This window comes from Solanum verrucosum, unplaced genomic scaffold, assembly GCF_900185275.1.
Source record: "Solanum verrucosum unplaced genomic scaffold, falcon-dt-bn FXZP01000229.1, whole genome shotgun sequence".
Classification (NCBI taxonomy): domain Eukaryota; kingdom Viridiplantae; phylum Streptophyta; class Magnoliopsida; order Solanales; family Solanaceae; genus Solanum; species Solanum verrucosum.
The window spans coordinates 2109998-2137651 of record NW_026020011.1 but is presented as its reverse complement, the minus strand read 5'-3'; the positions used below and the strand labels follow the sequence as shown (position 1 = coordinate 2137651).

The following is a 27654-nucleotide window of genomic DNA, read 5'->3' as shown; positions in this document are numbered from 1 at the left end:
TTCACAAATTAATATTTTTTTTCTCCATGTTTGATTTGTTATATTGGGTTGTTTTTTTGTTTTTTTTTAAAATGTAGTTCGTCGATTGACCACTTGAATTTTTTATTTTTTTTAAAAATAAGCTTTGTGTATTTGAACAATTTTAATAGCCTTAAATCTATGATAAGTTCAAGGTATATTTTGACCAATAAAAAATTAAAAATATACCATGCTATATCAAGGATCTCTATAGTGGCATATCACAACTCAAAATTAATAATAATTTTTTGAATATATATTTTAGTATTTAACTTGACAAGTTAAATGAAATATAAAATCTCATAATAACTCAAGGATATAATAGGAAAGAAACTTTTTCTAGAGTTTTAAGCCAAACATAAGATTAAATGGGAAACAATGAACCAAACACTTCATAAAAACTAATACCTGCATTATTAAATCCTGTATTAATAATCCTTGCATTACTAATCCATGCATTAATAATCTCTGCATTATGCATCTTTCTACCAAACGACCCCTATATTCAACAATATTTTTCTATACCTTACCAAACATTTCTTAGAATGGCAATGAACATCTAAAGTATAGTTGTGCAAGTTGCAAACTAGGTCAAATTTATGTATTATCTAGGAGTGACAATTGGGCGGGTCGGGTTAAATTTGAGCGGGTCAAAATGAGTCAAGATAATAAACGGGTTAAGTCCCAATCCAATCCAAATTCGTTTGGGCCAAAATGAGGTGGGTCAAAACGGACTAGGTAACGGGTCATAACCCAACCCCCCCCCCCCCCCAATTTTTTCTAAGTTTTAATAGCTTTATTTGTTATTTTATAAGCTTTTAGTACCTAATACATTTTTTCTCTTTATTATTATATATAACATATAAAATCAAGACAAAAGTTTTTTAATAATATTTTGATAAGATTTTTTAAAAATCAATTTGGGTTACATATCAATTCAATTTTTAATGGGTTGAAATGTGTTGGGTTGAAATGAATTGAGCTAACAAATGAGTGGGTCAATAATTAGCTCAAACCTAAATGGGTTGGACGGGGGTTGATTTGCCACCCCTAGTATTATCCAATTTTATGCTAATTATAAAAATTAGTGGAAACTTTATATAATAATCCTCAACTACTAGCATAGCATGAACCATGTAGTGTTTGAAAATTATCCTAAATACGACATTCATTTTCATTTAAAATAGGAATTAGTTCAACATTATACTTTCTTCTTATAATAAAAATAAAACGAGGTCAATGCGTGGTCGGGTCGGGTATTTTTAGTTTTAGACTTGTGAATTTCGGAGCCAAATTTGAGCAAGAGAATGGCCGGCCAACCGGAGAAGAAGCCACAATCTGTCTATGACTTTACTCTAAAGGTAAATTTTAACTCAAGTTTATTGCATGTATGTATGGCTAATATAAGCTTTTGTTTCGAAATAGATTTTGAAGTTGAAACTTGAAAAATTAAATTTTTTGAAGTTGTCATTTTTGGAATTTGAGTTGTGCTTTGAAAAAAATTAAAAAAATTGTGAGCGGAAGTCTCAAAACCAAAAGCTGGCCTGAGCTGGTATTTGAGAACTTAGAAAATATTTGAAGATAAGTTTTCAAATTTACTTCCAAAATCTATGTTCAAACTCTAGCTAAATTGAAGTCGTTTAAGGGATGGATAGTGAGGTTGATGAAGTCAGAAATTTTATTAAGAGTATCCAAGAATAATGGTGTGTGACTGTCAAAATAAAACAAAAAATTATTGTGCTATTAAGGGTTTGAATACGGAACTCCTTCAATCAAATAGACACTCGTTACCACTACGACAAAGACATAGCTTTTGTCAAAGTGTCTAACTTTAAATATATATACTTTAAATGTAGAATTTAACATATATATACAACGTAATTTTCCGACAAAGGACAGTCTGGGGTGGCTATAGCTATGCCCCTGAGGTTATTAGGTGTTCAATTGATCTTCAATTGCTTTTTTTTGGGAAGGGGAAATATTACAGAATTTACACTAAAATAGGCACCTGCAGAAGTGATTTCTCATCTGTTTGGTTCCATGTGTGTAGGTTTTATCATTAGAGTTTTAAGGGGAAGAATAAGTGGAAGTATGATATTCACCTTGTGATTGAATAGAAACCTTTTTTTTTTTTTTTAACTTTGTTGTCTAGCCCAGCTTGCGCGTTTCTGGACTATTTTACCAAGTAGCTGCTATCACTGACCAACACATGTACTGGATAACTCTAGCATAAGAGGAAATCACCTAGCGTTTTTGTTTCTGCTGAAGTTTAAACGTTGGTCTTTTATAGATTTAACTCACTTTATTGATTATTAGGGCACACTTTTAACTTTTTAGTCTAAGTAGAACCATGCTTCTTGGTGGACTCTACATGATGGGATAATGACACATTGAATTTGGAAGAACTGAACGCGAGCATTTTGGAGTGAAAATTTTATGTATGGTAATTAAACATTATGGTTGAAACCTCTAGATCTTGCAACCCTGCTTCGGATAATTCTCTTTTGAGCCGAGGATATATCGGATATAACCTCTCTACCCCTCGTAGATAGGGGTAAGATCGGGGTACATCTTATCCTCCCCAGACCCCAGTTGTGGAATTACATTGGGTATGTTGCTGCTGTTGTTGGTTGAAACCAGTAGACATTCCTTTATAAGGCTCAATCTTTATGAAAATATGATTGACTATCTTAACCGTCTGTCCATGTAACATAAGCAGGCTTTAGCTCTTCCCCATGCTTAACTAGCCCCTATCTTGGCCTTATAAACACCGAGATAACTCATACTCCCTTCATTTCAATATGTTTGTCTGGTTTTGACTTGACACAAAGTTTAGGGAACTAAAGAAGACTTCTTGAAATGGACTAAAAAGGAAAGTAAGACAAACAAATTGAAATGGAGTGAGCAATTCAAAGTTTGAAATAACTTGGTACTTTTCTCCTTCAATTTTCTCAGTATACTCTCTCCTTTGCTCGCAGGACGCGACGGGAAATGATGTAGACCTTAGTATCTACAAAGGAAAAGTACTACTTATCGTGAATGTTGCTTCCAAATGGTAGAATCATTTAATTTCTGCCATCATATTTGTAGTTGTATGCATGAATCTGTTTTATAATATCTCTGATACCAGTTGAAGTCCAGGGAACGGAACAACCTCCGTCCAGAAGATAATCATGACTTTAAAACCTTGTTGTCTGCTTATACACTTTACACATTCTGCGGTTGAAGTGATATTTGTCCTAGTTGAACTTTTTAACCATCATTTGTTTGGTTGTCTACAGCGGGATGACTAACTCAAACTACACGGAACTCAACCAATTATATGAGAAGTACAAAGATCAAGGTATGTGTCTTTAGTTAAGTGACCATTCCTGGTTTGATTCCTCCGGAAAAGAGAAGATGAAAGGGTTAGTGTTTGCAAAGAATGGACCATTCGACATCTTCGGTTAAAGTTTAACTTCCGGACTATTTGAGTCATTATGGTTTGAGTATCACTAAAATTGCCTTCAGCTCTCTCTTAATTGTTTCCATTCGTATTTTGAAAGTTCTTTTCTTATTCAAACACAGGCCTGGAAATATTGGCATTTCCGTGCAATCAATTTGGTGAGGAAGAGCCAGGGACCAACGATCAGATTTTAGACTTCGTTTGTACACGTTTCAAGTCAGACTTTCCTATCTTTGATAAGGTAATGAAAGAACAATAGCCCTGATAGATGTCATTATATTAGCTACAACTTGGTTATTTGCTTATTAGTGTGTCTCGTCTTTTAAACGTATCTTCTCTCCCTGCTTGTGTACATCAGTGTTCTAAAAATGTTCAATGTTTCGGTAGAATGTGTTGAGAAATATAGAAAATTTTCTTTATCCATCAATTTACGTATACTCTGTCAGCTATAAACATTCAAGTTGTATTGAAACCGGATACCATTACATTCCATAATTACCTGTTGTGGAATCATGATGTACTATTTCAATGGTGTCTCATTTTTATTAACAACTAAAGTATCTTTTCTTGAATTAGATTGAAGTGAATGGCGAAAATGCATCTCCTCTTTATAAATTCTTGAAATCAGGCAAATGGGGAATATTTGGGGATGATATTCAGTGGAATTTCGCTAAGTTCTTGGTTGATAAGAACGGGCAGGTTGTTGATCGTTATTACCCAACCACATCTCCTCTGACTATCGAGGTAATCAACCGCTTGAAAACTGAAATACTCATCGTAAATTTCCTGTAAATTTGTGTGTAACACATCATGTACTTATGGCTTCATGATTTTTTCCGCAGAGGGATATGAAAAAGCTTCTTGAAATTATATAGTTGCGAAGCTTCGAGTCTTCAACGATGTGGATCGATTTTTCACTTGTTAGTTGCAGGTTTGGTTTTATTTTAGAAATCGTTTACTTGTTTTCGTTATCTGAGTGAGAGACATTATGTAAGAAGGGCTGTTATGGTGTAGATGATCGCCATTTGAAATGTTGTGCAACATAAACTGTTCATTCTATAAGATAAGTTTTAAATTGATACATTGTTAATCAACTTCTCAAGTTGAATCTGTTTAGACGCGCATCTATTTGTTTAATTTTCTACAAATTTAAGTGTATACTTGTGTATACCCGTAGTTAGAGGCCTAAATGTCAGCTGAAGTCAAGTTTAAAGGCGTGTTAATGTATTATTCCTTCTTTTTTTTCGTTTGATATTCCATATCTGTTTTGAGGCACGATTAATTTAGATCTATATACAGAAATCCCTCTTAAACGGTAAACCATTCCCTATTGAAAATGAAAACTTATCTATGACTTAAATTTAATTTTTTTATTAAAAATAATAAAAAATATATTTACCACTTTAGTTCAACCCTCAATGATTTTGGGTTAGGATTGTTGGTAATGATATTATATGTATTAAATTAAAAATGTAGTTGGTGAACCATTGGTATTGTATTGTTGATTTGTGCAGTAACTTCATATATATTATGGAGATAATACATATGTTTCTCCATGAATTTATCTTCTTTTTTTTTTACAAAAACAGATGAATTTGCGAGAGTTCTATTACCCTTTACATTTATTCAAAATGGTATATAAATACCACACCGCAATAATACACGCTAAATTTTGATAAAAGAAAAGAGGGTCCAACCATAAAAGAGCACATTACATCCTACAATAAAGTTGTTAAGTCTCAGCACACCATCATAAGGGCAACATGTTTACCATATGCAAAAATGTAACAAGATCTTTTATACTTCTTTTATTTCAATTTATATAACACATTTAAAATTTCGAGAATTAATTTTTTATTTATATATATATATATATATATATATATATTAAATATTTTAAGTTTTTTAATTGTTGTAATTTTTATAATATTTTTTATATAGTTTTCAAATATACAAAATTTATATAAAAAAGCTTGGAATTTATATAGCTAATTTTACGATAAATTTTTTGAGAATTTGTGATAAGAATTTAGAAATTTGAATCAGATTCAAATTTTCAATTATGTTAGATTAAAGAAAATAATTTCTATGTTCAGTTTATATGATCACTTTCTTTTTTAGTCAGTTTGAAAAGAATGACACGTTTTTATATGACATAATACATAAACGTGTCCGTTAACTTGACCTTAGTTGTCATCTATGCCCTCAAAATTTGGATGTGCACAAGTAGATACTTAAACTTGTCTAAAACTGAACAAATAGACATATGTTCATACATGACAATTTGTGTCCTACGTGTATTATGTCACATAAGACGTATGTGTACTTATTTCATTTTATACAAGTTTAAATATTTACTTGTGCACACTCAAAATTGAAAGACATAAATACCAGCTGAAGTCAAGTTATAAAATATATTCATGTATCATGTCTTTCTATATCTAGTAATGATTTTATTGATTTAGCTTTAAAATAGGGAATCTTTATGAAATAATCTATAGTCCACAAATATCTTATGTCTTATTTTGAATACAAATTTTACTTTAAAAAAAATTCATATCAAATCAAAATACATCATATAAATTGAGGCAGACTATTTTATATGATCATATTTTATCCGTGTACGATTGCGCAACCACCAAAGACAGATTCGATGTATTTTGGCCTTTACAATAAGTGCAATTTTCTATACTCATATTTTATCTGCATAATATTGCACAAAAGCCAAGGACACATCCCGTATCTTTTAAAAAATACTTTCGAATAACTTTTCTTTTTTGAAAAAAATGTTAATTAAAAATCGAGTGCTTCTTTTCTAATTTAGCCATTTTTAAATATCAATACTCTATACATAATATATTTAAGATCAAAAATTTAAAATATATTTTTATATATTATATATATATATATATATATAATTTTAGTTGCCACTCCAATGGTATCATCAGGTTTCCGATCTAAGCCCCAAATGACATGGGTGAAACCATCTTAAGCGAAAGGATAGTCGAATGCATACCTTTATATATGATTCAACAAATTTTTGACCTCATCATTTCCTATTAAAAGTGTGCTAGTCGGACAATCTGGTCTCGGTCTCGGTCTCGGTTATGCAATATACACAATTGTGCTTATTAGCTTTATAGATTATTATTATTGTTATTATTATATAAATATTTATTTAAGATTATAAAACAAAACTATTACTTCCTGTGTCGTAATTATTTGTCTTATATATTTTTTTAGGTTGTTTAAAAAATATTGTATCTTCATTAATTCGATAACTTTTGAATATATATATATATATATATATATATATATATATAATTTAAGATCATTAAATTTAAAATCCTCTTTATTTTCTTAAACTTCATCCAATCAAATTGAGATAGACAAATCAAACTCAGAATTGGAACACATGAATATTCTAGTTGAGTTCAAGACCAAAAAGGGTAATGCAACTTTGGTAAAACAAAGTTAAATAATTGGTTATACCATCACTTGCATATCAAGGTTTCCTTACCTTGTCAGTGCTAGTTTAGTTAGAAATAATAACCATTTTTAGAATAGTTATCTAAGAACTATTATTTTACCTTTAATATAAAAATTAAAATAATTCTGAAATAATTAATTCCTAAATAAATTATTCCACAATTTTATACTCCCTCCGTTTCATAAAGAATGACCTGGTTTGACTTGGCACGGAGTTTAAGTAAATAAAAAAGACTTTTGAATCTTGTGGTCCTAAATTAAAGTTATGTCAAATGTACAAAATTGCCCTTAATCTTGTGGTCTTAAACATGCCACGTGGAAAATAAAAAGTAAAATGTTACCAAAAAAGAAAAGAGGTCATTCTTTTTTAAACTGACTAAAAAGGAAAGGAGGTCATTTTTTGTAAAACGGAGGGAGTACCAATTAGATTTGAGACAAATTTATTTTCAAAATTAATTATACATTATCACTCCTACCAATCTAGCCTTAATATATATAGGTGGATACTGTGTGGTTGGATATTTTGTAGTTTGGCTTTTTATTTCAAACTTTAAGAATACCAAATTCCGACGACGACGAGGATGGCCGGCCAACCGGAGAAGAAGCCAGAATCTGTCTATGACTTTACTCTAAAGGTTAGCTCCTCTCATAATCTTAAGTTTGGTTTTTCTTCGAGCTAGCGTTTGACTATAGATTTTGTGAAATACGAATAAAAAAGAGTTTTTGAAGTTGCCTTAGAAAAATATTTTTTTTCTTTGAGCTAGTTTGACTGCAGATTTTGTCATACTTTGAAAAAAAAACAAAGAGTTGTTGAAGTTGTGTTAGGAAAATAGTTTTTGAAACTGAAGTTGTATTTGGACATGATTTTACTCGAAAAAAATTTGAAGCCAGGTGAGTGGAAGAAAAATTTCACCCAAAACTGGTTCAAATCTTTATTTTTCCTTTCAAATTGAGGGCATGGGACATTACTAAGTTGCTCGGACTCTCCGGAAATGTTGTGCACGTGCTTTGGATCCTTTAAAATTACACTCTTTTTGGAGGATCCGACATGTACCTATTGATATTTTTGAAGAGTGTGAGCAACATAGGGGGACAACCCTCACCAACAAGTTGAAAATATTGAGGGTAGGTGAACGGGATTACAAGTCTTTACCAACAAGGTGAAAGTACAAATAGTCAATCAACTGAGCTAGTACGAATTCGGACCTGTTCAAATCTCAGGCCAAATGGGAGCTAAGCAATATGATGCTAGAATAGGCATATGGCTGCAATATGTAAATGTTTAATCATCAAGAGTTTTAATTTGAGGGGAAGAGTGGATGGAAGTATGAGATATACCTTATGTTTGAGTAGAACCATTTTTCTTTTTTCCAATAGTCCAGGAGTATTCCACTTCAATTTGTGTGCACCTCGACTATTTCATAGCTTACCTGCTAATTGTTATGATAGAGATTCAAGCAGCAATGTTGAAAATATGGATGGAATCTCTTTCTTCCGACAACTAAAGCATTAGAATCTCATTGCAACTGATAAACCAAATATTGAAGTAATAAAGGAGTAAATTCCTTTTACTAAACAACTAATTGTACTAGGAAAACTGTAGAAGTAACAAATGGAAAATTCACATAAACTTTACCAGCATAGGTATGTGATAACTATGCCTACGGAGGTTTAAACAAATAGGAAGAAATCATATTGTAGTTGTTCACATGCTTAGATATTTCTACTAGCTTTTCTGCGCCTTATTGCTTTTTACTTTTTTTTATTCATTTAGCTTGTCTACCTCCACGAGGTAGTAGTAAGGTATGTGTATACTACTCTCTGTAGACCTAACTTTTTGGGGATTTTATTTGGTATGTTGTTGTTGTTATTCATGGAGCTAGCTTTTGCCCCATGCCTCAGGGCTCTAGTTCTTTCCCATGGTTAAATAACCCCTTTCTGTGCCTTCCCCCTATAAACACAGGGAAAATCCATAATAAAATGATGAAATGACATGGTTGAGTTTGCTAATGATAATATATCATAAAAATGTACAAGTATGGTGCTTGGACTCTCCAAAAATGATGTTGCATCCGTGTCAGGTACTCCAAAAAGGCACTATTTTTGGAGGATCAGACATTTTTGTTACAAGTGACCACAATGAAATGCTTCGTTTACTTGTATCTTGTTCCCTTTTCTGAGCATACTGTTTCCTTTGCTCTCAGGATGCAAAGGGAAATGATGTTGATCTTAGTACCTACAAAGGAAAGGTCCTACTTATCGTGAATGTTGCGTCCAAATGGTAAAATCATCTATTTCCACCCATCATATTTATCAGTTGTATGATTTCCAGGGAAAGAAGCAACCTTTGTCCCAGATGAAAATCATAACTCTAAGAAATGTTTTTTCTTTTACACGTTCTATGATTCATATAATATCTCACTTCATTGAATTCTTCAACTGTTATCCGACTTATTATGGAAAAAAAAGAAATTCAAGTGTTATCTGTCTTGCTGTCCACAGCGGTTTGACTGATTCAAACTACAAAGATCTCAACCATTTACATGAGAAGTACAAAGATCAAGGTATGCGTCAAGTAACCATTTTGCTCTTGCAGCGGTTTTTTCGCAGTCTATTTTTTAAATAGTCTATAGGTTTCTTATAAAAATTGTTTGGAGCACATCCTAAATAGTCTAGGATTGAGATTTTTCGCAGCCTATTATAAACATTGGTTACTCGGTGTATTTGTATCATCTTTCACTGAGAAATAACAAGAGTTGGTGACTGGCCGTGAGTTTCCTTCCCCTTGAGAGTTCCCCACATTAAATTGTATGGTCTTTCTTTTCATTATTATTGCTGTCATTAATGATTGTCTCATAACAAATTAAATTCCTCTATCAATAAAGAAGAAGAAAAAGGCTAGTGTTTGAACCAAAGTTTCAAAATCATCACATTATTATGGTTTGAGTATCACTAAAACTGCCTTCACAATTCACATCTCTCTTTCTTTGGTATTTAAATGTAGGTCTGGAAATATTGGCATTTCCTTGCAATCAATTTGGTGCGCAAGAACCAGGGAGCAACGATGAGATCGTAGAATTTGCTTGTACGCGTTTCAAGTCAGAGTTCCCCATCTTTGACAAGGTAATGAAACAACAAGAATCCTCATAGATGTTACTATTGTTTCAACTACTAATTTTTTATTTTCTTGCATTATAAAAAAAAAATGGTGATTTACTTGGTATTGTGTTCCTTCTTTTAAATATACATCTTCTCTCCCTGCATATACACGTGAGTTAAATGTTTAATATTTTGGTAGAATATTTTGGAAGTTGCGGTTTTTCCATCAATTAGATTATTCTCAATAAATTTGTTGGCATCTTCTGTTAACTATGAACATCAAAGTTGCATTCTTAAGGGATACTATTGCGTCTGGATTACTTCTTCCCTTAGAGCTCATGGTATCTTTGTATTCACAAGTGTGTATCTTTCTTGAACTAGATTGAAGTGAATGGCGAAAACACATCTCCCTTTTATAAGTTCTTGAAATCAGCAAAGTGGGGATTAGTTGGGGATAATATTCAGTGGAATTTCGCTAAGTTCCTCGTTGATAAGAATGGCCAAGTTTCTGATCGCTATTATCCTACCACATCTCCTCTCTCAATGGAGGTAACGTTTTTGAGTTAATACTCTATGCAACTTTTCTATATAAGATGATTTGCCTTATGAGTTCATGCTCTTGTTGCAGAGGGACATAAAAGTGCTGTTGGGAATCGAGTAGTTACCAAGGTTGAGCCTTCAACAATGTGGATCGATTTCGAACTTGTTAATGCTGGCTTGGTTTTATTGTAGTTTGTCCCTTATTAATAAATTCCTACATGTTCCTGAAACTGATATCCAGTCATTTGTTATTAGACAAATATTATTAGTCTGTCAGTTTTCTTACTTGATGTTTATCTGTTTCTATCTTCTAGTTGTTGAGCCTCTCTACCTCCCCCAAGGTAGGGGTAAGATTGGCGTACACACTATCTTTCTTAGACCTCACTTGTGAGATTACACTGCGTTTGTTGTTGTTGATGATGTTTGGTAAGGGTATCATTGTTGTTTCTAAGGAACAAACTTTGGTGCATTTAAACACTATAATGTTCTCATTCTGCATATTAATTGTGAGAAATTTCTATATGAAAATTTGGGATACTTGTTAAGGGAATGATGCGTGATGTCTCGAAAAGTATCTAGTCTTAGAATTTTCATCCCCGATTAATAAAATCTAAAAAAAATGACTTTATAGCAAGTTACCAGGTTCTCGGGAACCCCTACCTGATACCCTGGATCCGCCCCTGATAGCAAGACATTCTTCTTGTGCCCAAATTTGGAGCAGTATGCCCTGCTCTCTGAAAGATAAACGACCAAATTAATAAAAGCAAAATTGAAGTCACTTCTTGCCTTCAATGTCGTATATGGCAAAAGTTAGGTATATTCCCTTTTGTGGTAATTGACCCAATGTCGTATATGAGATGAGTTTTACAGAACACATAAACAAGTATCTATCAAAACTTCAGATTACTACTACAGAATTTCTGAATAAAATAATCTCTAAATGCTACTATGTATTTCAAGGCAAAACAGAAGCTCGACACATGGGACAATCGTTTTTCCTCAACAACCATTGTTTGATGCAGCCTGTATGATATTCGTGTCCACACCCAAGTGTCCCAATGGACTCTTCATGCTCAAATTCCGCTTGACATATGGCACAAATCTCTTTTGTTTCTGTGGGATTATTTACTCCGTCAGCAACACAATGAATTCTTGTTTTAAAATACCCCAATAATATATCATCCTCCTGTTGATCATCAATCAGTTCACTTGCTGGTTGAGAATCATCTGAAGAATTTGGTGATGATCCGCCATTGAAATAGTCTGGTACATGCTGCTGCCTTAAGGCCCTTTCCACTAAATCACGACTGCTGACGTTAATATTTGTAATTCCGCCAGTGTGAGAGTTACTGTGAGGAGTAATTATGGCTTGTAATCCCAAAACGAAGGGATGATCGTGTTGTCTTCTTCTGGAAGAACGATCTCGCCTACTTCTAATTCCAATTCTACGCGAATTCACAAACATAAATTGCGAATATTGATGATAATCTGGAGAAGAATGATAGTTACTCATTGTTCAACAGAAACAATGTTGGGATTTCTGAGTACTGAAGGAACAGAATATAACGATTTTATCGATTTTTGAAAAGAACAGAGTAAAACAAACAGAGCAGAACTATCAGAAAACAGAGTTTTATAATAACTTAACTCGATGCCTTACCATATTTTCTAAAAAAACTTAACGCGGAAACAAAGTTTGGAAACTTAACGCTGAAACCTTGAAAGAAAATAAAGTTTCTTAATTTATTTAGTTCTCCTAATTTCTTTAGGAATAGGATTTAAGCCCATTTAACAAATAATACCATAAATGGAATAACTAACGGCTCAATAAAAATAAATCCCATTCCAAAACAAATAGGAATACAACTTATTGTTGAAGTAGGAAATATATGACTCACCAGGCATTTCTATAAATAATTAATTGTCACTCAAAACTTATTATAAGTTGGTAATTAATTCTGCTGCTCCAATCATAATCATGGATGGAATTAATATTACTAACTTGAGTGATCGTTATTCAGTGAAAAGACACTTGAAGTCAGACGATCAAAATTTGAGAAATCCGCCAAATTATAATGTCAATAGGGATGATCCGATAGAATGGATTAAAACAAGAACTCATCAGGTTGTTGTGCTTAAAGACGAAGTGAATAATTCAACGGAAACTGAAGAGATTTGTGCCATATGTCACTCGGAATTTGAGCAGGAAGAGACCGTAGGGACTCTACGATGCGGACATGAATATCATGTAGGTTGCATCAAACAATGGTTGCCAAGGAAAAAAGATTGTCCCATGTGCCGAGCTTCAGTTTTGCCCTTCACATCAACAAATATAACTATAGAAATGCATAGAATTTAGAGAGGTTATTTTACTCAGAGGTTCTATTGTATTAATCTGAAATTTTCTTTTTATAATTTTGCTAGAGCAATACTAGTTTGTCGATGAATATTTTAGAACTCATCGTATTAAACTTAGTAAGATAAATTGTTTTGAAGTTGTAGGTGCCTCAAACTGTACTTGATACGTACAAGAACCACTAGCAAAACAAAGGATCATCGATACTTAGCCTAATGTTAACGCATAACCTCCGAGAATTTTATTGCTTACTTATGTACCAATCCAGCTTGGTTAGAATTTTACTTCTGATATGTACCACCAAAAAAATTCCAACAACTCAAAAAAATCCCAATTCATTCTGTTTCCTGATGCTCTGTATCTTTTGGAAATTCCAAAATTGTTCTGCTCGTGTTGAACAATGAGTAACTCTCAAGCAAATAGGCGATCCCCTTATGTCGAGATTTAGGCATGTTCCAAGTCAAGTTCATCTCGGTGTCGCTAAGCGAACTTGAGGTATATCAAGGGAACTACTAATTATTGTATTTGTCATTAATTTGTATTACTAAGATACTTAGAAATTAGAACAACGACTTTAAACAACTTGGTAAGAAACAACAATGTTTAACGAATATCTTCAAAACAAGAAACTTAAAGCCAATAAAAAAAATAGAATCTGAAACAAATCAGAAATCATATAGAAAATATTTTCTCAAAGAAGAAAATCAAGTCTACTGAATGCACATTGTTTCCTTAAGGATATTATTCTCCTCAAGTAACTGAAGTTAATGAAATATATCCCTCCAAGATAGAACGATCTTATTCACCGGTGTATTGGTACTTAAAACTACGGTGTCGGCGAACCATTCAAAGGCAGTAAAATACACTAGAATTTGTTTGTGCAGAATAAGAAGTTCAGAAAATTAATTGTTGAAAAATACGAGGAAACACTTTTATTTATAGACAACAAATGATAGTATGAACAAATGCTTATTGTGCCTTGTGAAAATGTCACAATCCTTTGCAAAAGTCAAAAGTCATAACCCTTCATAAAAGTCACAACCCTACGAAAAAGTCGCAATTCTTCATAAAAGTCACAACACTTCATAAAAGTCGCAGCTTTTCATAAAATTCGCAACTTTTCATAAAAGTCGCAACTCTTCATTTTCCATTCACAGCATTTAAAACCCCAACAATGTTTTGTTTAAAAAGGAAGAGCAAGGGCAATTGATGGTTTATTCGGATAGTGATTGGGTAGGAAGTGTTGATGATATGAAAAACACTTCTGGATATGCTTTTACACTTCATTCAGACATGTTCTCATGGAATTCAAAGAAGCAAGAGGTGGTAGCTCAATCTTTTTCAGAAAAAGAATATATCGCCAGTGGTGATACAACTAACCAGGCTTTATGGTTAAGAAAAAATCTTTGTGATTTTTGAGAAAAAATGACATTGAAGCTATTGTCATTAAGGTTGACAACAAGTCAACAATATCTATAACCAAAAAATCAGTGCAACATGATCATATCAAGCATACAAATATGAAGTTTCACACTATCAGACAAGCAGAAAATGATGGCGAAGTTAAACTTGTTCATTGTTGCTCAAATCAACAGATTGCATATATCATTACCAAGACTCTTCCCAAGGAGAAATTTGAAGTATCCAAGCATAATCTCAAAGAGAAGTATTAGAAAATGAGATATTTTCTAGATATAGTGACGTCCATGAAAAATTTCGGTAAAAAACAAGTTGAAATCCTGAATCACCAAAAATTCATGGACTATAGCACACGAAAATCGATAAAATATGTGTTTACCTGCTTTGGGGATTGTTTGAACTTGAAAATGCGCATGTTTTCCACTCTGAACCAACTGGCTCCATACTAAGGTCTTAACAGAAGTTCATGAAAAAATTTGTCAAAAACAAACTGAAATCTCGGATCACAAAAAATCCATGGACTATAGCACACGAAAAATTGTAAAATCTGGGTTTACCTGCTTTGGGGCTCGTTTGAACTTGAAAAATTTCGGCCAAAAATAAGCCGAAATATCGAATCACCAAAAATTCATGGACTATATAGCACACGAAAATTAGTAAAATATGATTTTAGCTACTTTGGAGATCGTTGCCCATTTGCCCCTCGGGACCAACTGGCTCCATTACTGAAGTCTTAACAGACGTCTATGAAAGATTTCAGCCAAAAACAAGCAAGAATCTCGAATCACAAAAAAATTCATGGACTATAGCACACGAAAATCAGTAAAATCTGGTTTTACCTGCTTGGGGGTTCGTTTGACTTAAAATGCACCTATTTACCGCTAGGGACCAACTCGCGCCATTACTAAGGTCTTAGCGGACGTACACAAAAAAAATTCGGCTAAAAACAAGCTGGAATCCTGAATCACCAACAATCCATGGACTATAGCACACAAAAATTGACAAAATCTGGGTTTACCTGCTTTGGGGGTCGTTTGAACTTAAAAATGCGCTCGTTGACCCCTCGGGACCAACTGGCTCAATTATTAAATTCTTAACGGACGTCCATGAAAAAATTCAACCAAAAACAAGCAAAAATCCTGAATAACAAAAAATCCATGGACTATCGCATACGAAAATCAACAAAATCTGGGTTTACCTGCTTTTGGACTCGTTTGAACATGAAAATGCACCCGTTTACCCCTCGGGACCAACTGGGTCCATTACTTAAGTCTTAACAGACGTCCATGAAATTTTTTGGCAAAAAACAAGTCAGAATCCCGGATCACCAAAATTCCATTGACTATAGCACACAAAAATTGGCAAAATCTGGGCTTTGCTTTGGGGATCATTTAAACTAGAAAATGCACTCATTTTCCCCTCGAGACCAACTAACTCCATTACTAAGGTCTTTACGGACGTCCATGAAAAATTTCGGACAAAAACAAGCTAGAATCCTCGATTACCAAATATCCATGGATCATAGCACACAGAAATCAGCAAAATCTAGGTTTACTAGCTTTGGGGCTCGTTTGAACTTGAAAATGCACTAGTTTGACCCTCGAGACAAACTGGCTCCATTACTCAGGTCTTAACGGATGTTCATGAAAAAGTTCAGCCAAAATCAAGTCGAAATCCCGAATCACCAAAAATTCATGAACTATAGCCATGGATTTGGTGCCCGAAGCACCCAATTTTTTTCCTCAAAAAACTTTATGTGGACCTCCGTAATGAGTTGGGAAACCTTCATGTATACTTACACCATTTTTAACGCTCGTTTCTGAATTTACAAATTCTTTTTTAAGAATCTCCCTTTTTCGTGTGTATTACCCCATGGATCTGGCGCCCAGAGCACCTAAATTTTTTTTCTCAAAAATCTTTATGAGGACCTTCGTAATTAGTTGAGGAATCCTCACACCATTTTTAACGCCCATTTTCGCATTTTCAAACCTTTTTTAAAGAATCACCCAAATTCTCCAATTTTTCGTATGTATAATGCCTATGGATCTGGCGTCCTGAGCACCCAAAATATTTTTGTCAAAAAATATTATGATTACCTCCGTAGTGAGTTGGGGAACATTCATGTATACTCACACCATTTTTAACATTCATTTTTGAATTTACAAGCCCTTTTTAAGAATCTCCCAAATTTCCATATTTTTCGTGTGTATTAGCCCATGGATCTGGTGCCCAGAGCACCTAAAAAATTTTTCTCAAAAAACTTTATGAGGACCTTTGTAATGAGTTGGGGAACCTTCACGTATACTCACACCATTTTTTTAACGCCCACATCCATATTTACAAGAACCTTTTTAAAAATTGACCAAATTCTCCAATTTTTCGTTTGTATTAGCCCATGGATCTGGGTTGGAGCACCCAAAATATTTTTCTAATTCTTTTTTATAAGGACCTCTGTAATGAGTTGGAGAACCTTCACGTATACTCACACCATTTTAACGCCTATTTTCGCATTTACATGCTTTTTTGTAGGAATCGTCCAATTTTTAAATTTTTCGTGTGTATTAGCCCATGGATTTGGCACCCGAACCGCCCAAACAAAATCTCAAAAACTAATGAGGACCTCTGTAATGAGTTGGGATCGTTCACATTTACTCACACCATTTTTTTAACGCCAATTTTCTCTTTTACAAACCTTTTTTAAAAAATTGCCCAAATTCCCCAATTTTCGTGTATATTAACCCATGGATCTGATGCCCTGAGCATCCAAAAAATTTTGCTTAAAAAAACCTTATGAGGACCTCTGTAATGAGTTGGGAAGCTTCACGTATACTCACAACACTTTTAACACTTATTTCTGCATTTACAAGCCTTTTTTCAAGAATCTCCCAAATTATCTGATTTTTCGTGTATATTAGCTCATGGATTTGGCGCCCGGAGCATCCAATTGTTTTCTCAAAAACCTTTATGAGGACCTCCGTAATGAGTTGGGGAACCATCACGTATGCTCACACCATTTTTTTAACAGAAATTTCGGCATTTACAAGTCTTTTTTTAAGAATCTTCCAAATTCCTTGATTTTTCTTGTGTATTAGCCCACGGATCTGGCGCTCGGAGCACCCTAAATTGTTTTCTCAAAAAACTTTATGAGTACCTCTGTAATTAGTTGGGAAACCTTTACGTATACTTACACTATTTTTTAAAGTCCATTTTCGCATTTCCAAGCCCTTTATAAAGAATCACTCAAATTACCTAATTTTTCGTGTGTATTAGCGATGGATATGGCGCTGGAATCACCCTAATTTTTTTCTCAAAAAATTTTATAAGTACCTTCATAATGAGTTGGACAACCTTTACGTATACTCACATTATTTTTTTAACGCATGTTTCCGCATTTACAACCCTTTTTAAAAAAAATCTCCCTATTCCACGATTTTTCGTGTGTATCAGCCGATGGATCTGGACCTCGGAGAAACCAATTTTTTTTTCTCAAAAAACTTTATGAGTACCTCCGTAATGAGTTTGGGAAGCTTCATGTTTACTCACACCATTTGTTTAACGCTTATTTCTGCATTTACAAGCTTTTTTTAAGAATCACCTAAATTTCTCAATTTTTTATGTGTATGAGCCTATGAATCTCGTGTCCGGAGCACCCAAAATTATTTTTCTAAAAAAATTTTATGAGGACTTCCAAAATGAGTTAAGGAAACCTTCACGTATACTCACTATTTTTCTCACCCCCATTTCCGCAGTTACAAGCCCTTTTCTAAGAATCTCCCAAATTTCTCAATTTTTCGTGTGTATAAGCCAATGGATCTAGCGCCCGGAGCATCAAAATAATTTTCTCAAAAACTTAATGAGGACCTCTGTAATGAGTTGGGAACCTTCACCTATATTTATAACAGTTTTTTAACGCTCATTTCCTCTCTTATAAGCCTTTTTTTTAAGAATTTCCCAAATTTTCAGATTTTACATATATATTAGTCCATTGATCTGGTGCCCGTAGCACACAATTTTTTTATCAAAAACCTTTATGAGGACCTCCGTAATGAGTTGGGGAACCTACATGTATACTCACACCATTTTTAACACATATTTTCGCATTTGCAAGCCTTTTTTTAAGAATCGCCCAAATTCCTCAATTTTTCGTGTATATTATCCCATTGACCTATAGCCCGGAGCACCAAAATTTTTTTTTCTCAAAAACTTTATGAGTACTTCCGTAATGAGTTAGGGAACCTTCACTTTTACTCACATCATTTTTTAACACGCATTTTTGCATTTACAAGCCTTATTCCCAATTTTTCGTGTGTATAAGCACATGGATCTAGCTCCATAGCACCCAAAAATATATTTCTCAAAACAATTTATAAGGACTTCCGTAATGATTTGGGGAATCATCACGTATACTCACACCATTTTTAACGTTCATTTACGCATTTACAAGCCCATTTTTCAGAATTGTCCAATTTCTTCGATTTTTCGTGTGTATTAGCCTATGGATTTGACGCCCTGAGCATCCAAAATATTTTCTCAAAAATTTTATAAGGACCTCTATAATGAGTTGGGGAACCTTCACGTATATTTCACAACATTTTTTAACGCTCATTTGCGCATTTACCAGCACTTTTTAAAAAATCTCCCAAATTTCTTTTTCTCAAAAACCTTTATGATGACCTATGTAATGAGTTGGGAACCTTCACGTATGCTCACACCATTTTTAACGCCCATTTTCGCATTTACAAGATTTTTTTTAAGAATCACCAAAATTCTCCAATTTTTCGTGTGTATTAGACTATGGATATGGTGTCAGGAACACCCAAATTTTTTTCTCAAAAAACTTTATGAGTACATGTGTAATGAGTTGGGAACCTTCACGTATACTCACACTATTTTTTAATGCTCATTTTCATATTTACAAGCCCTTTTTTAAGAATCGCCTGAATTTCCCAATTTTTCATGTGTATTAGGCAATGGATCTAGCACCCGGAGTACCCATAAATTTTTTTCTCAAAAAGCTTTATGTGGACTTTCGTAATGAGTTGGGGAACTTTCACGTATACTCACACCATTTTTAACGCTCATTTCCGCATTTACAAGCCTTTTTTTAAGAATTTCCTGCTTTATGTGTGTATTAGCCCATGGATCTGGCGTCCTAAGCACCCAATTTTTTTTCTCAAATAACTTTATGAGAATTTTCGTAATGAGTTGAGCAACATTCACGTATACTCACACTATTTTTTAAACACCCATTTACACATTTACAAGCCTTTTTTTAGAATCGACCAAATTTTCAAAAAAATCATGTGTATTAGCCTATGGATCTGGCGTCGGAGCACCTAAATTTTTTTAACAAAAATCTTTATTAGAACCTCCATGATGAGCTAGGGAACCTTTACGTATAATCACACCATTTTTGTAACGCTCATTTCCGCATTTACAAGCCACTTTTAAGAATCGCTCAAATTTTTTAATTTTTCGTGTGTATTAGCCAATGTATCTGGCTCGGAGCACCCAAATTTTTTTCTCAAAAAATTTTATGAGGACCTTCGTAATGAGTAGGGAACCTTCACATATACCACATAATTTTTTAACGCCTATTTCTGTATTTGCATGTTTTTTTTATAAATATGACTCAAATTCTCCAATTTTTTGTGTTTATTAGCCCATTTATCTGGCACCTATAGCACCCAAATTTTTTTTCTCAAAAAACATTATGAGGACTTTCGTAATGAGTTAGAGAACCTTCACATTTACCCACAACATTTTTTTTGAACGGTCATTTTTGTATTTACAATTCTTTTTTTAAGAATCGCTCATATAACCCAATTTTTCATATGTATTAGCCCATATATATGAAACCCGGAGCACCTAAAAAAAAACTATATGAGGACCTCCTTAATGAGTTGGGGAACCTTCACGTATACTCACACCATTTTTTAACGTCCATAACTGCATTTACAATCCTTTTTTTAAGAATCGCTCATTTCCCTCGATTTTCATGGGTATTAGCCTATGGATTTGGTGTCCGGAGCACCTAATTTTTTTTCTCAAAAAACATTATGAGGACTTCCGTAATGAGTTGGGGAACCTTCACGTGTACTCACACTACTTTTTTAATGCTCATTTTCACATTTAAAAGACTTTTTTCTAAGAATCACTCAAATTCCACTATTTTTCGTGTGTATTATTAGCCTATGGATCTGGCGCTCAGAGTATTCAAATTTATTTTCTCTAAAACCTATATGAAGACCTCCGTTATGATTTGGAAATCTTCACGTATGTTCACACCATTTTCGTAATATTTATTTCTGCATTTACAAGCCTTTTTTTCAGAATCGCCCAAATTTCCCAATTTTCATGTGTATTAGCCCATGCATCTAGCGCCCGGAGCACCTTTTCTCAAAATACTTTAAGAGTACCTCCGTAATGAGTTGGGGAACCTTCACGTAATCTCACACTATTTTTTTAACGCCCATTTTCGCTTTTCCAAGCCCTTTTTAATAATTGCCCAATTTTTCCCAATTTTTCGTGTGTTTTATCCCATTAATTTGGCGACAAGAGCACCCAAAAAAAAATTCTAATTTTTTTTTATGAGAGCCTCCGTAATAAGTTAGGAACATTCACGTATACTCACACCATTTTTTTAACACCATTTTCGCATTTACAATCCTTTTTTAAGATTTGTTCAAATTGTCTAATTTTTCGTGTGTTAATAGCCCATTGATCAGGCGCCCAAAGCACCCAAAAAATATTTTTCTAGAAAAATTTTATGAGTACATCCGTAATCAGTTGGGAAACCTTCACGTATACTTATATAAATTTTTTAACGCTCATTTCCGCATTTACAAGCCTTTTTAAAAATCGCCAAAATTCCCCGATTTTTCGTGTGTATTAACCAATAGATATAGCGCCTGGAGCACCTAAAAGATTTTCTGAAAAAACTGTATGAGTACCTATTTAATGAGTTGGGGAACTTTCACGTATACTTACACTATTTTTTTAACGTTCATTTTCGCATTTACAAGTCCTATTTTAAGTATCGCCCAAATACCCAAATTTTTCGTGTATATTAACCCATGGATCTGGCGTCCGAGCACCCAAATTTTTTTTCTCAAAAAACTTTATGAGGACCTCTGTAAAGAGTTGGGGAACCTTCACGTATTCCCACACCATTTTTTTAACGCCAATTTCTACATTTACAAGTCCATTTTTAAAATCGCTCAAATTCTCCAATTTTTCGTATGTATTACCCATGGATTTGGCGCACGAAACAACCAGAATTTTTTTTTCTCAAAAATCCTTTTTGAGGACCTCCGTAATGAGTTGGGAACCTTCACGTATACTCACACCATTTTAATGCCAATTTCTGCATTTAATAGTCTTTTTTTAAGAATCGCCCAAATTCAACGATTTTTCGTGTGTATTAGCCAATGAATCTAGCGCCTAGAGCACCCAATAATTTTTCTGCAAATTTTTTTATGAGGAACTCTGTTATGAGTTGGGGAATATTTATATACTCAACAACATTTTTTTAACAATCAATTCCGTATTTAATAGCGATTTTTTAAGAATCTCCCAAATTTCTTGATTTTACCTGTATATTAGCTCAAGGATCTGGCGTCCGGAGTACCCAAATTTTTTTTCTTAAAAACCTTTATAAGGACCTCCGTAATGAGTTGGAGAACCTTAACGTATACTCACACCATTTTTAACGTCCATTTCCGCATTTACTAGCATTTTTTAAGAATTGCCAAAATTTTCATATATTTTGTGTGTATTAGCCAATGGATCCCAAAGAAACTTTTCTCTAAAAACATTATGAGAATTTTCATAATAAGTTAGGGAACCTTCACATATTCTCACATCATTTTTTAACGCTCATGTCTGCATATACAAGCCCTTTTCTATGAATCCCCCAAATTCATCGATTTTTTCATGTGTATTAACCCATTGATCCAGAGCACACAATTTTGTTTTCTCAAAATCTTTATGATGACTTTCATAATGAGTTGAGGAACTTCACGTAAACTCACACAATTGTTTTAAGGCCCATTTCCCCATTTACAAGTTATTTTTAAGAATTGTTCAAATTCTGGCGTTGGAGCACCGAAATTTTTTTCTCAAAAAATTTTATGAGGATCTCCGTAATGAGTTGGGGAAACTTTACGTATACTCACACCATTATTTAACTCCCACTTTCGCATTTACAAGCCCACTTTTAAGAATCCCCCAAATTTGTCGATTATTCGTGTGTATTAGCCCATGGATCAGGCCCAGAACACCCAAAAATATTTTCTCAAAATCTTTATGATGACCTCCGTAATGAGTTTAAAACTTTCACGTATACTTACACAATTTTTTTAACGCCAATTTTCGCATTTACAAATCCTTTTTAAAAAATTACCCAAATTCTCAATTTTTCTTGTGTATTAGCCATGAATCTTCTGCCCAGATAACCCTATTTTTTTTCTCAAAAAAGATTATAAGGACTTCCGTAATTAGTTGGAGAACCTTCATGTTTAATCACAATATTTTTTTAGCGCTCATTTCTAAATTTACAATCCTTTTTTAAAGAATCGCCGAGATTCCCCAATTTTTCGTGTGTATATTAGCCCATGGATCTGACGCATTCGGAGAATCCAAATATTTTTTCTTAAAAAACTATATGAAGACCTCCGTAATGAGTTGGAGAACCTTCACGTAGATTTACACCATTTTTTTTAACTCACATTTTCACATTTACATACCCTTTTTTAAGAATCGCCCAAATTCCTCACGATTTATCGTGTATATTATCCCATGAATTTGGCGCCCGAAGCAGCCAAAAAAAACTTCTCAAAAAACTTTATGAGGATTTTCGTAATGAGTTGGGGAAATTTCGTGTATACTCACACAGTTTTTAACGCCCATTTTTGCATTTACAAGCTATTTTTAAAGAATCGGCCAAATTCCCCAATTTTTCGTATCTATTGACCCATGAATCTGGCGCCCGTAGCAACCAAAAATATTTTCTTAAAAAACTTTTTGAGGACCTCCGTAATGAGTTGACAAACATTCACGTACAGTCACACCTTTTTTTAACGTTCATCTCCACATTTGGAAGCCATTTTTTAAGAAATGCCCATTTCTGCAATTACAAACCTCTTTTAAAGAATCGCCCAAATTCGACGATTTTTCTTGTGTATTAGCCGTAGATCTGGCGCCCATAGCAACCAATATATTTACCTTAAAAAATTGTATGAAGACTTCCGTAATGAGTTGGAGAACCTTCTCACAATATATTTTAACACTCATTTCCGCATTTACAAGCCTTTTTAAAGAATCACCACTATTTCCTATTTTTCATCTGTATTAGCCCATGAATCTGGTGCCTGGAGCACCCAAAAATATTTTCTCAAAAATTTTAATATGAACCTCCATAATGAGTTGGGAATCTTCATGTATACTCACACCATTTTTTAGGCCAATTCTGCATTTACAAGCCTTTTTTTAAGAACCATCAAAATCCTCGATTTTTCGTATGTATTAACCCATGGATCTGGCGCCCAGAGCAACCAAACTTTTTTTTCTCAAAAATTTTTATGAGGACCTCCGTAATGAGTTGGGGAACCTTCACGTATACTCACACCATTTTTAAACGTTTATTTCCGCATTTACAAACCATTTTTGAAGAATTGTCCAAATTCCTTAATTTTTCGTGTGTATTAGCCCATTGATCTGGTGTCCGGCGCACCCAAAAAATTTCTAAAAAATCTTTATGATGAACTCCGTAATGAGTTGGGGAATCTTCATATATACTCTTGCCAATTTTTAAACGCCCATTAACGTATTTACAAGTCTCTTTTAAGAACATCAAAATTTCTCAATTTTTCGTGTGTATTAGTGTTACGCCCCAAAATACTAACCAAGAGTCGCATGTTGATTTACCGTTGCTTAATTACTACAATATGTTTTATTCTCATTTTGTGAACTTGAAATTTTGTGATAATTGAAAACTTGATTAACATAAATTGTGATCGTAATTTAAGGTATTGTATTGGGGTATTTTAGTAATATTCTAATTAGAATTATATATAACTTTAAAAGGATGTGATGGATATATATAGGTGTATATATATGCATTTTGGGCAGCCAACCTTTTTTTGGGTAACCACCTTTTGAAGACAGTTGTTCATGTGATAAACATCACTCTTGAGACTATATTTTGACACCTCCTCTAGTGAAATTCGTTTCCCCTGAAGTCTAAGAAACTTAGAACATTATCTAACCATTTGCTCTTCAAAATCATAAGATAAACACTTGGTCCTTTTGGCTGGAATTTGAGACACACCCTTCTCTTTGGTGAGTGATATATTTTGTTTCTGAGGTGGATAATGTTTGGTATTTTATGCATATCTAGATCTCTAAAATTTCGTTTACAGTGAATAAATATGATTTGTAAAGCTAATTTGTATCTTTAACATATTTAGCCACTGCTCCGTCTACAACATCATCCACCGAATATTGAAACCGGCGGACAAAGTTGTCGAGTAATGGAGTGAATAGCAGGCGGCACATGTCCTGGTTCTGGTTCTGGCTGATCCACCGACGTGCCCGTTTTCGTAGATTTTTCCTACAACTCTTATATTTATGTAAAATTTTCTTTAGTTGTTATGGATTTGAATTATGGGACGCAACATAGGACAAGTTCGGTCCAGATTTCGGATTCAGAAATCATGTATGAACAATTGTTAGTGTTTCGGTGATATTCTTTTGTACAAAATATATTTTGCGGTGATTCTTGATTGTTTGCAACCTTAAGAGATGTACCTACATCTTTCATGAAGGATATACAGTCCTATTTTGCCACTTTTCATTTCAAATCTTGGTTGCGACATGAGGTACTAGGCTGGCCAGAATTATTGTTTTGGGAGTATAGTTGTATTTGTACAAGCTAAGCTCACTTGTGATGATAATCTTGTTTTACTTCGACATTATTGAGATAATAAGAATTAAAGAAGTTATTTAATTGTATTTTTAAGGTTGTATATACTCGTGAACGAGTTGAGGACCTTGATACGTTGGTTGGTCTACGGTTTGAACTCGCAAAGTTGTGTCGGACTATTTCTATGTTAAAGCATTGAGGTTTGTGTATAAACTTGTGCTTGTAGTCTTTTTACCTGCTGGTATATCTGAAAGTTATCTTGGTACCTTGGTTACCTCCTGTCACTTTGCATTGTCGTGTTGGTATCTTTTAAGACGTTAAAGAAACTCGTGTAACTCGCCCACTTGTACAGACTGTTTGATCACCTGTCACCCTTGTTGGGACCTTGTCCTTCTTATGGTTGTGACTTTGTAACTATTGACATGCCTCTTGATTCGAATCATTTGTCATTTTGACTCTGGATTTTTAGTCTATCTTAAGAATGGAAGTTGTCCATTTTAAGTACGAACTAGAAAGCCATTTTTAATATGGTTCTTCGTTCTCTTGATTATTGGGTTTGACCCTTCTTGATACAGGGCGTCATCCCTTCTTGATACCTGATTGTGATTGGTGTGACGACATGATGTATATATTGGGCGAGCCTTGTTGTTGAATCTCTTGGAAAATGATGCTATGAACGTTCTTGACATTTGGATCTCTAAATATCAAACTTGATACTCTTTATATATTGTTTACTTGATTTATTTATTATGTTTCAAATGTGCTGCCTATGACTTGAGAAAGGTAGCTTTGTGAATCTGAGGGCTTAGAACCTATAGTTTTTACACCACTAAGTTATATGCTTAGCGATTGTTGTTTCTATCGTAGGGAATGATCGAGAGGAGGCATGAAGCTGGCCATTGGAGATGGAGATTTTGAGAGGCTTAAATAAGATCACATTTGCATATAGGCATCTATATTTTGTATAAATCTTGAGACTTGTACATGATCTATGTGTTGTACATTTACATGAGCTTTGAAGGCCAATTTGATCATGTCACTATGGGTTGTAATATAAGTGTGGCTATGTATTTTGTTTTATTTGGGGGTGTTTAAACCCAAGTCTTGTAATATACTAAATTTACTATTGGTTTGAATGTTTGTGTGAAGCATGAACTGGCTAAATTTGGTACTCGAAAGTTGGTAGTATTCTTTTATATCATTTTTAAGTGTGAGGATAATATATGCATGAAAATCTAGGAAGTTGTTTGCTTAGATTATTTTGAAAGGGTTTGTCCCCCATAAGTTAAAATTCTGCGTAATATTTATTTGACATCAAATAAATGTTTAAATGGGCAGGATGCAAATCCTTAACTATTTCTTTTTTTTCTTTATGAACCTAATCCCTCTACTAAATTATAATCAATATGGCCATAGTTAGTCTCTTTTAAATGGCACAAGTATTTAATTAGATTTCTTGGTTAAGTGGTAGTATCATTTCAAAAGGGTCGCTACAAGTGTTGGTATCAGAGCCTATGTTTATGGTTCTAGGACTTTTGTTGTGAATTACTTGTATACTTGTTTGCTTTCGAAAAATGTTCTACATAGATTATTTGTTCACTTACATGGTTTATAATATTTTTATCGCATGTAAAGTGCATATGCATCAAGTACATGTCCCTAATGCAATGTGATCTTCCCTTTTGAAGGAATTAAGTTATGACCTCTTCTTCTGACCGACCTATGGAAGCTCCTCGTGAAGGGTCGGGTACCTCTGTTTCCTAACCTCATGCACTGGAAGAGGTTGGAGAACATTTCTCAAATCAATATGTTTCCCACACTAATGTGTCTGAAGTGGGAAACCATTAGGGTGTAAGAGCTGGTTCATATCCTCATATGAGTCATGGTACTCTAGCCATTAATCATTCTTTTCAACAAATGGCTGAATTCTTCCACCATGTGGCTGAATCGATGCATAATCCCAATGGGATTAACTTTGAGAAAATGAGGAAAATGGGTGGAGTGAAGTTTGAAGGCACTGTTGATCCCACTGATGCTGAACAATGGCTGGAGCGTATAGAGAGGGTGTTTGAGCAGTTAGAGTGTTCAGATGTTGCCAAATTTAAATATTATTTTTCACTAATACAAAAAAAATCCTTATGATTGGAGGGTAAATGTTCCGAATGCCAAGGTAAATCCTCATGTTCTTACTTGGGATGATTTTCTTAAGGAATTTCGTATGAAGTTTGTCCCACCTACTTACTGTGATGCAAAGAGAAAGAAGTTTTTGAATTTAAGGCAACGAGGCATGTCTATTGCTGAGTACCAACAGAAGTTTCTAAGACTCTCTCGTTATGCTGGAGGTATTATTAAAAAGGAAAAAGA

The 27654-nt window shown here is 33.8% G+C and overlaps 3 protein-coding genes across 7 annotated transcripts in view; 1 reads left to right on the top strand and 2 right to left on the bottom strand.

Annotated features, from left to right (window-relative positions):
• Positions 1-27654, bottom strand: part of LOC125820432 (uncharacterized) — a 430223-nt gene that overhangs the window by 204195 nt on the left and 198374 nt on the right. The window lies entirely within an intron of this gene.
• On the top strand, positions 1257-10871 carry LOC125820482 (probable glutathione peroxidase 8). 3 transcript variants are annotated; one of them, XM_049499923.1, is made up of 6 exons: positions 1257-1379; positions 2997-3073; positions 3300-3361; positions 3586-3704; positions 4040-4207; positions 4306-4571. In XM_049499923.1, the coding sequence occupies exons 1-6, from the start codon at positions 1326-1328 to the stop codon at positions 4336-4338; spliced, it is 513 nt and encodes a 170-aa protein (XP_049355880.1). In that variant the 5' UTR covers positions 1257-1325; the 3' UTR covers positions 4339-4571. The 3 variants fall into 3 exon arrangements, with proteins under 3 accessions (XP_049355880.1, XP_049355879.1, XP_049355878.1); XM_049499922.1 differs by lacking the exons at positions 2997-3073; positions 3300-3361; positions 3586-3704; positions 4040-4207; positions 4306-4571 and adding exons at positions 9157-9233; positions 9455-9516; positions 9957-10075; positions 10433-10600; positions 10680-10871 and having other exon boundaries at positions 1311-1379; XM_049499921.1 differs by lacking the exons at positions 1257-1379; positions 2997-3073; positions 3300-3361; ... (1 more) ...; positions 4040-4207; positions 4306-4571 and adding exons at positions 7452-7587; positions 9157-9233; positions 9455-9516; ... (1 more) ...; positions 10433-10600; positions 10680-10871.
• Positions 11547-12104, bottom strand: LOC125820312 (putative RING-H2 finger protein ATL53). Its single transcript, XM_049499752.1, has one exon. The coding sequence runs from the start codon at positions 12102-12104 to the stop codon at positions 11547-11549; it is 558 nt and encodes a 185-aa protein (XP_049355709.1).

What these genes read in the sequence shown, in the direction of transcription:
- LOC125820312 (XM_049499752.1), bottom strand. Translation starts at nt 12,104, where the DNA reads ATGAGTAACTATCATTCTTCTCCAGATTATCATCAATATTCGCAATTT.
- LOC125820482 (XM_049499922.1), top strand. Translation starts at nt 1,326, where the DNA reads ATGGCCGGCCAACCGGAGAAGAAGCCACAATCTGTCTATGACTTTACT. An exon ending in TGAGAAGTACAAAGATCAAG is followed by an intron (nt 9,517 to 9,956) that starts GTATGCGTCAAG and finishes ATTTAAATGTAG; the next exon opens with GTCTGGAAATATTGGCATTT. An exon ending in AGTTCCCCATCTTTGACAAG is followed by an intron (nt 10,076 to 10,432) that starts GTAATGAAACAA and finishes TTCTTGAACTAG; the next exon opens with ATTGAAGTGAATGGCGAAAA.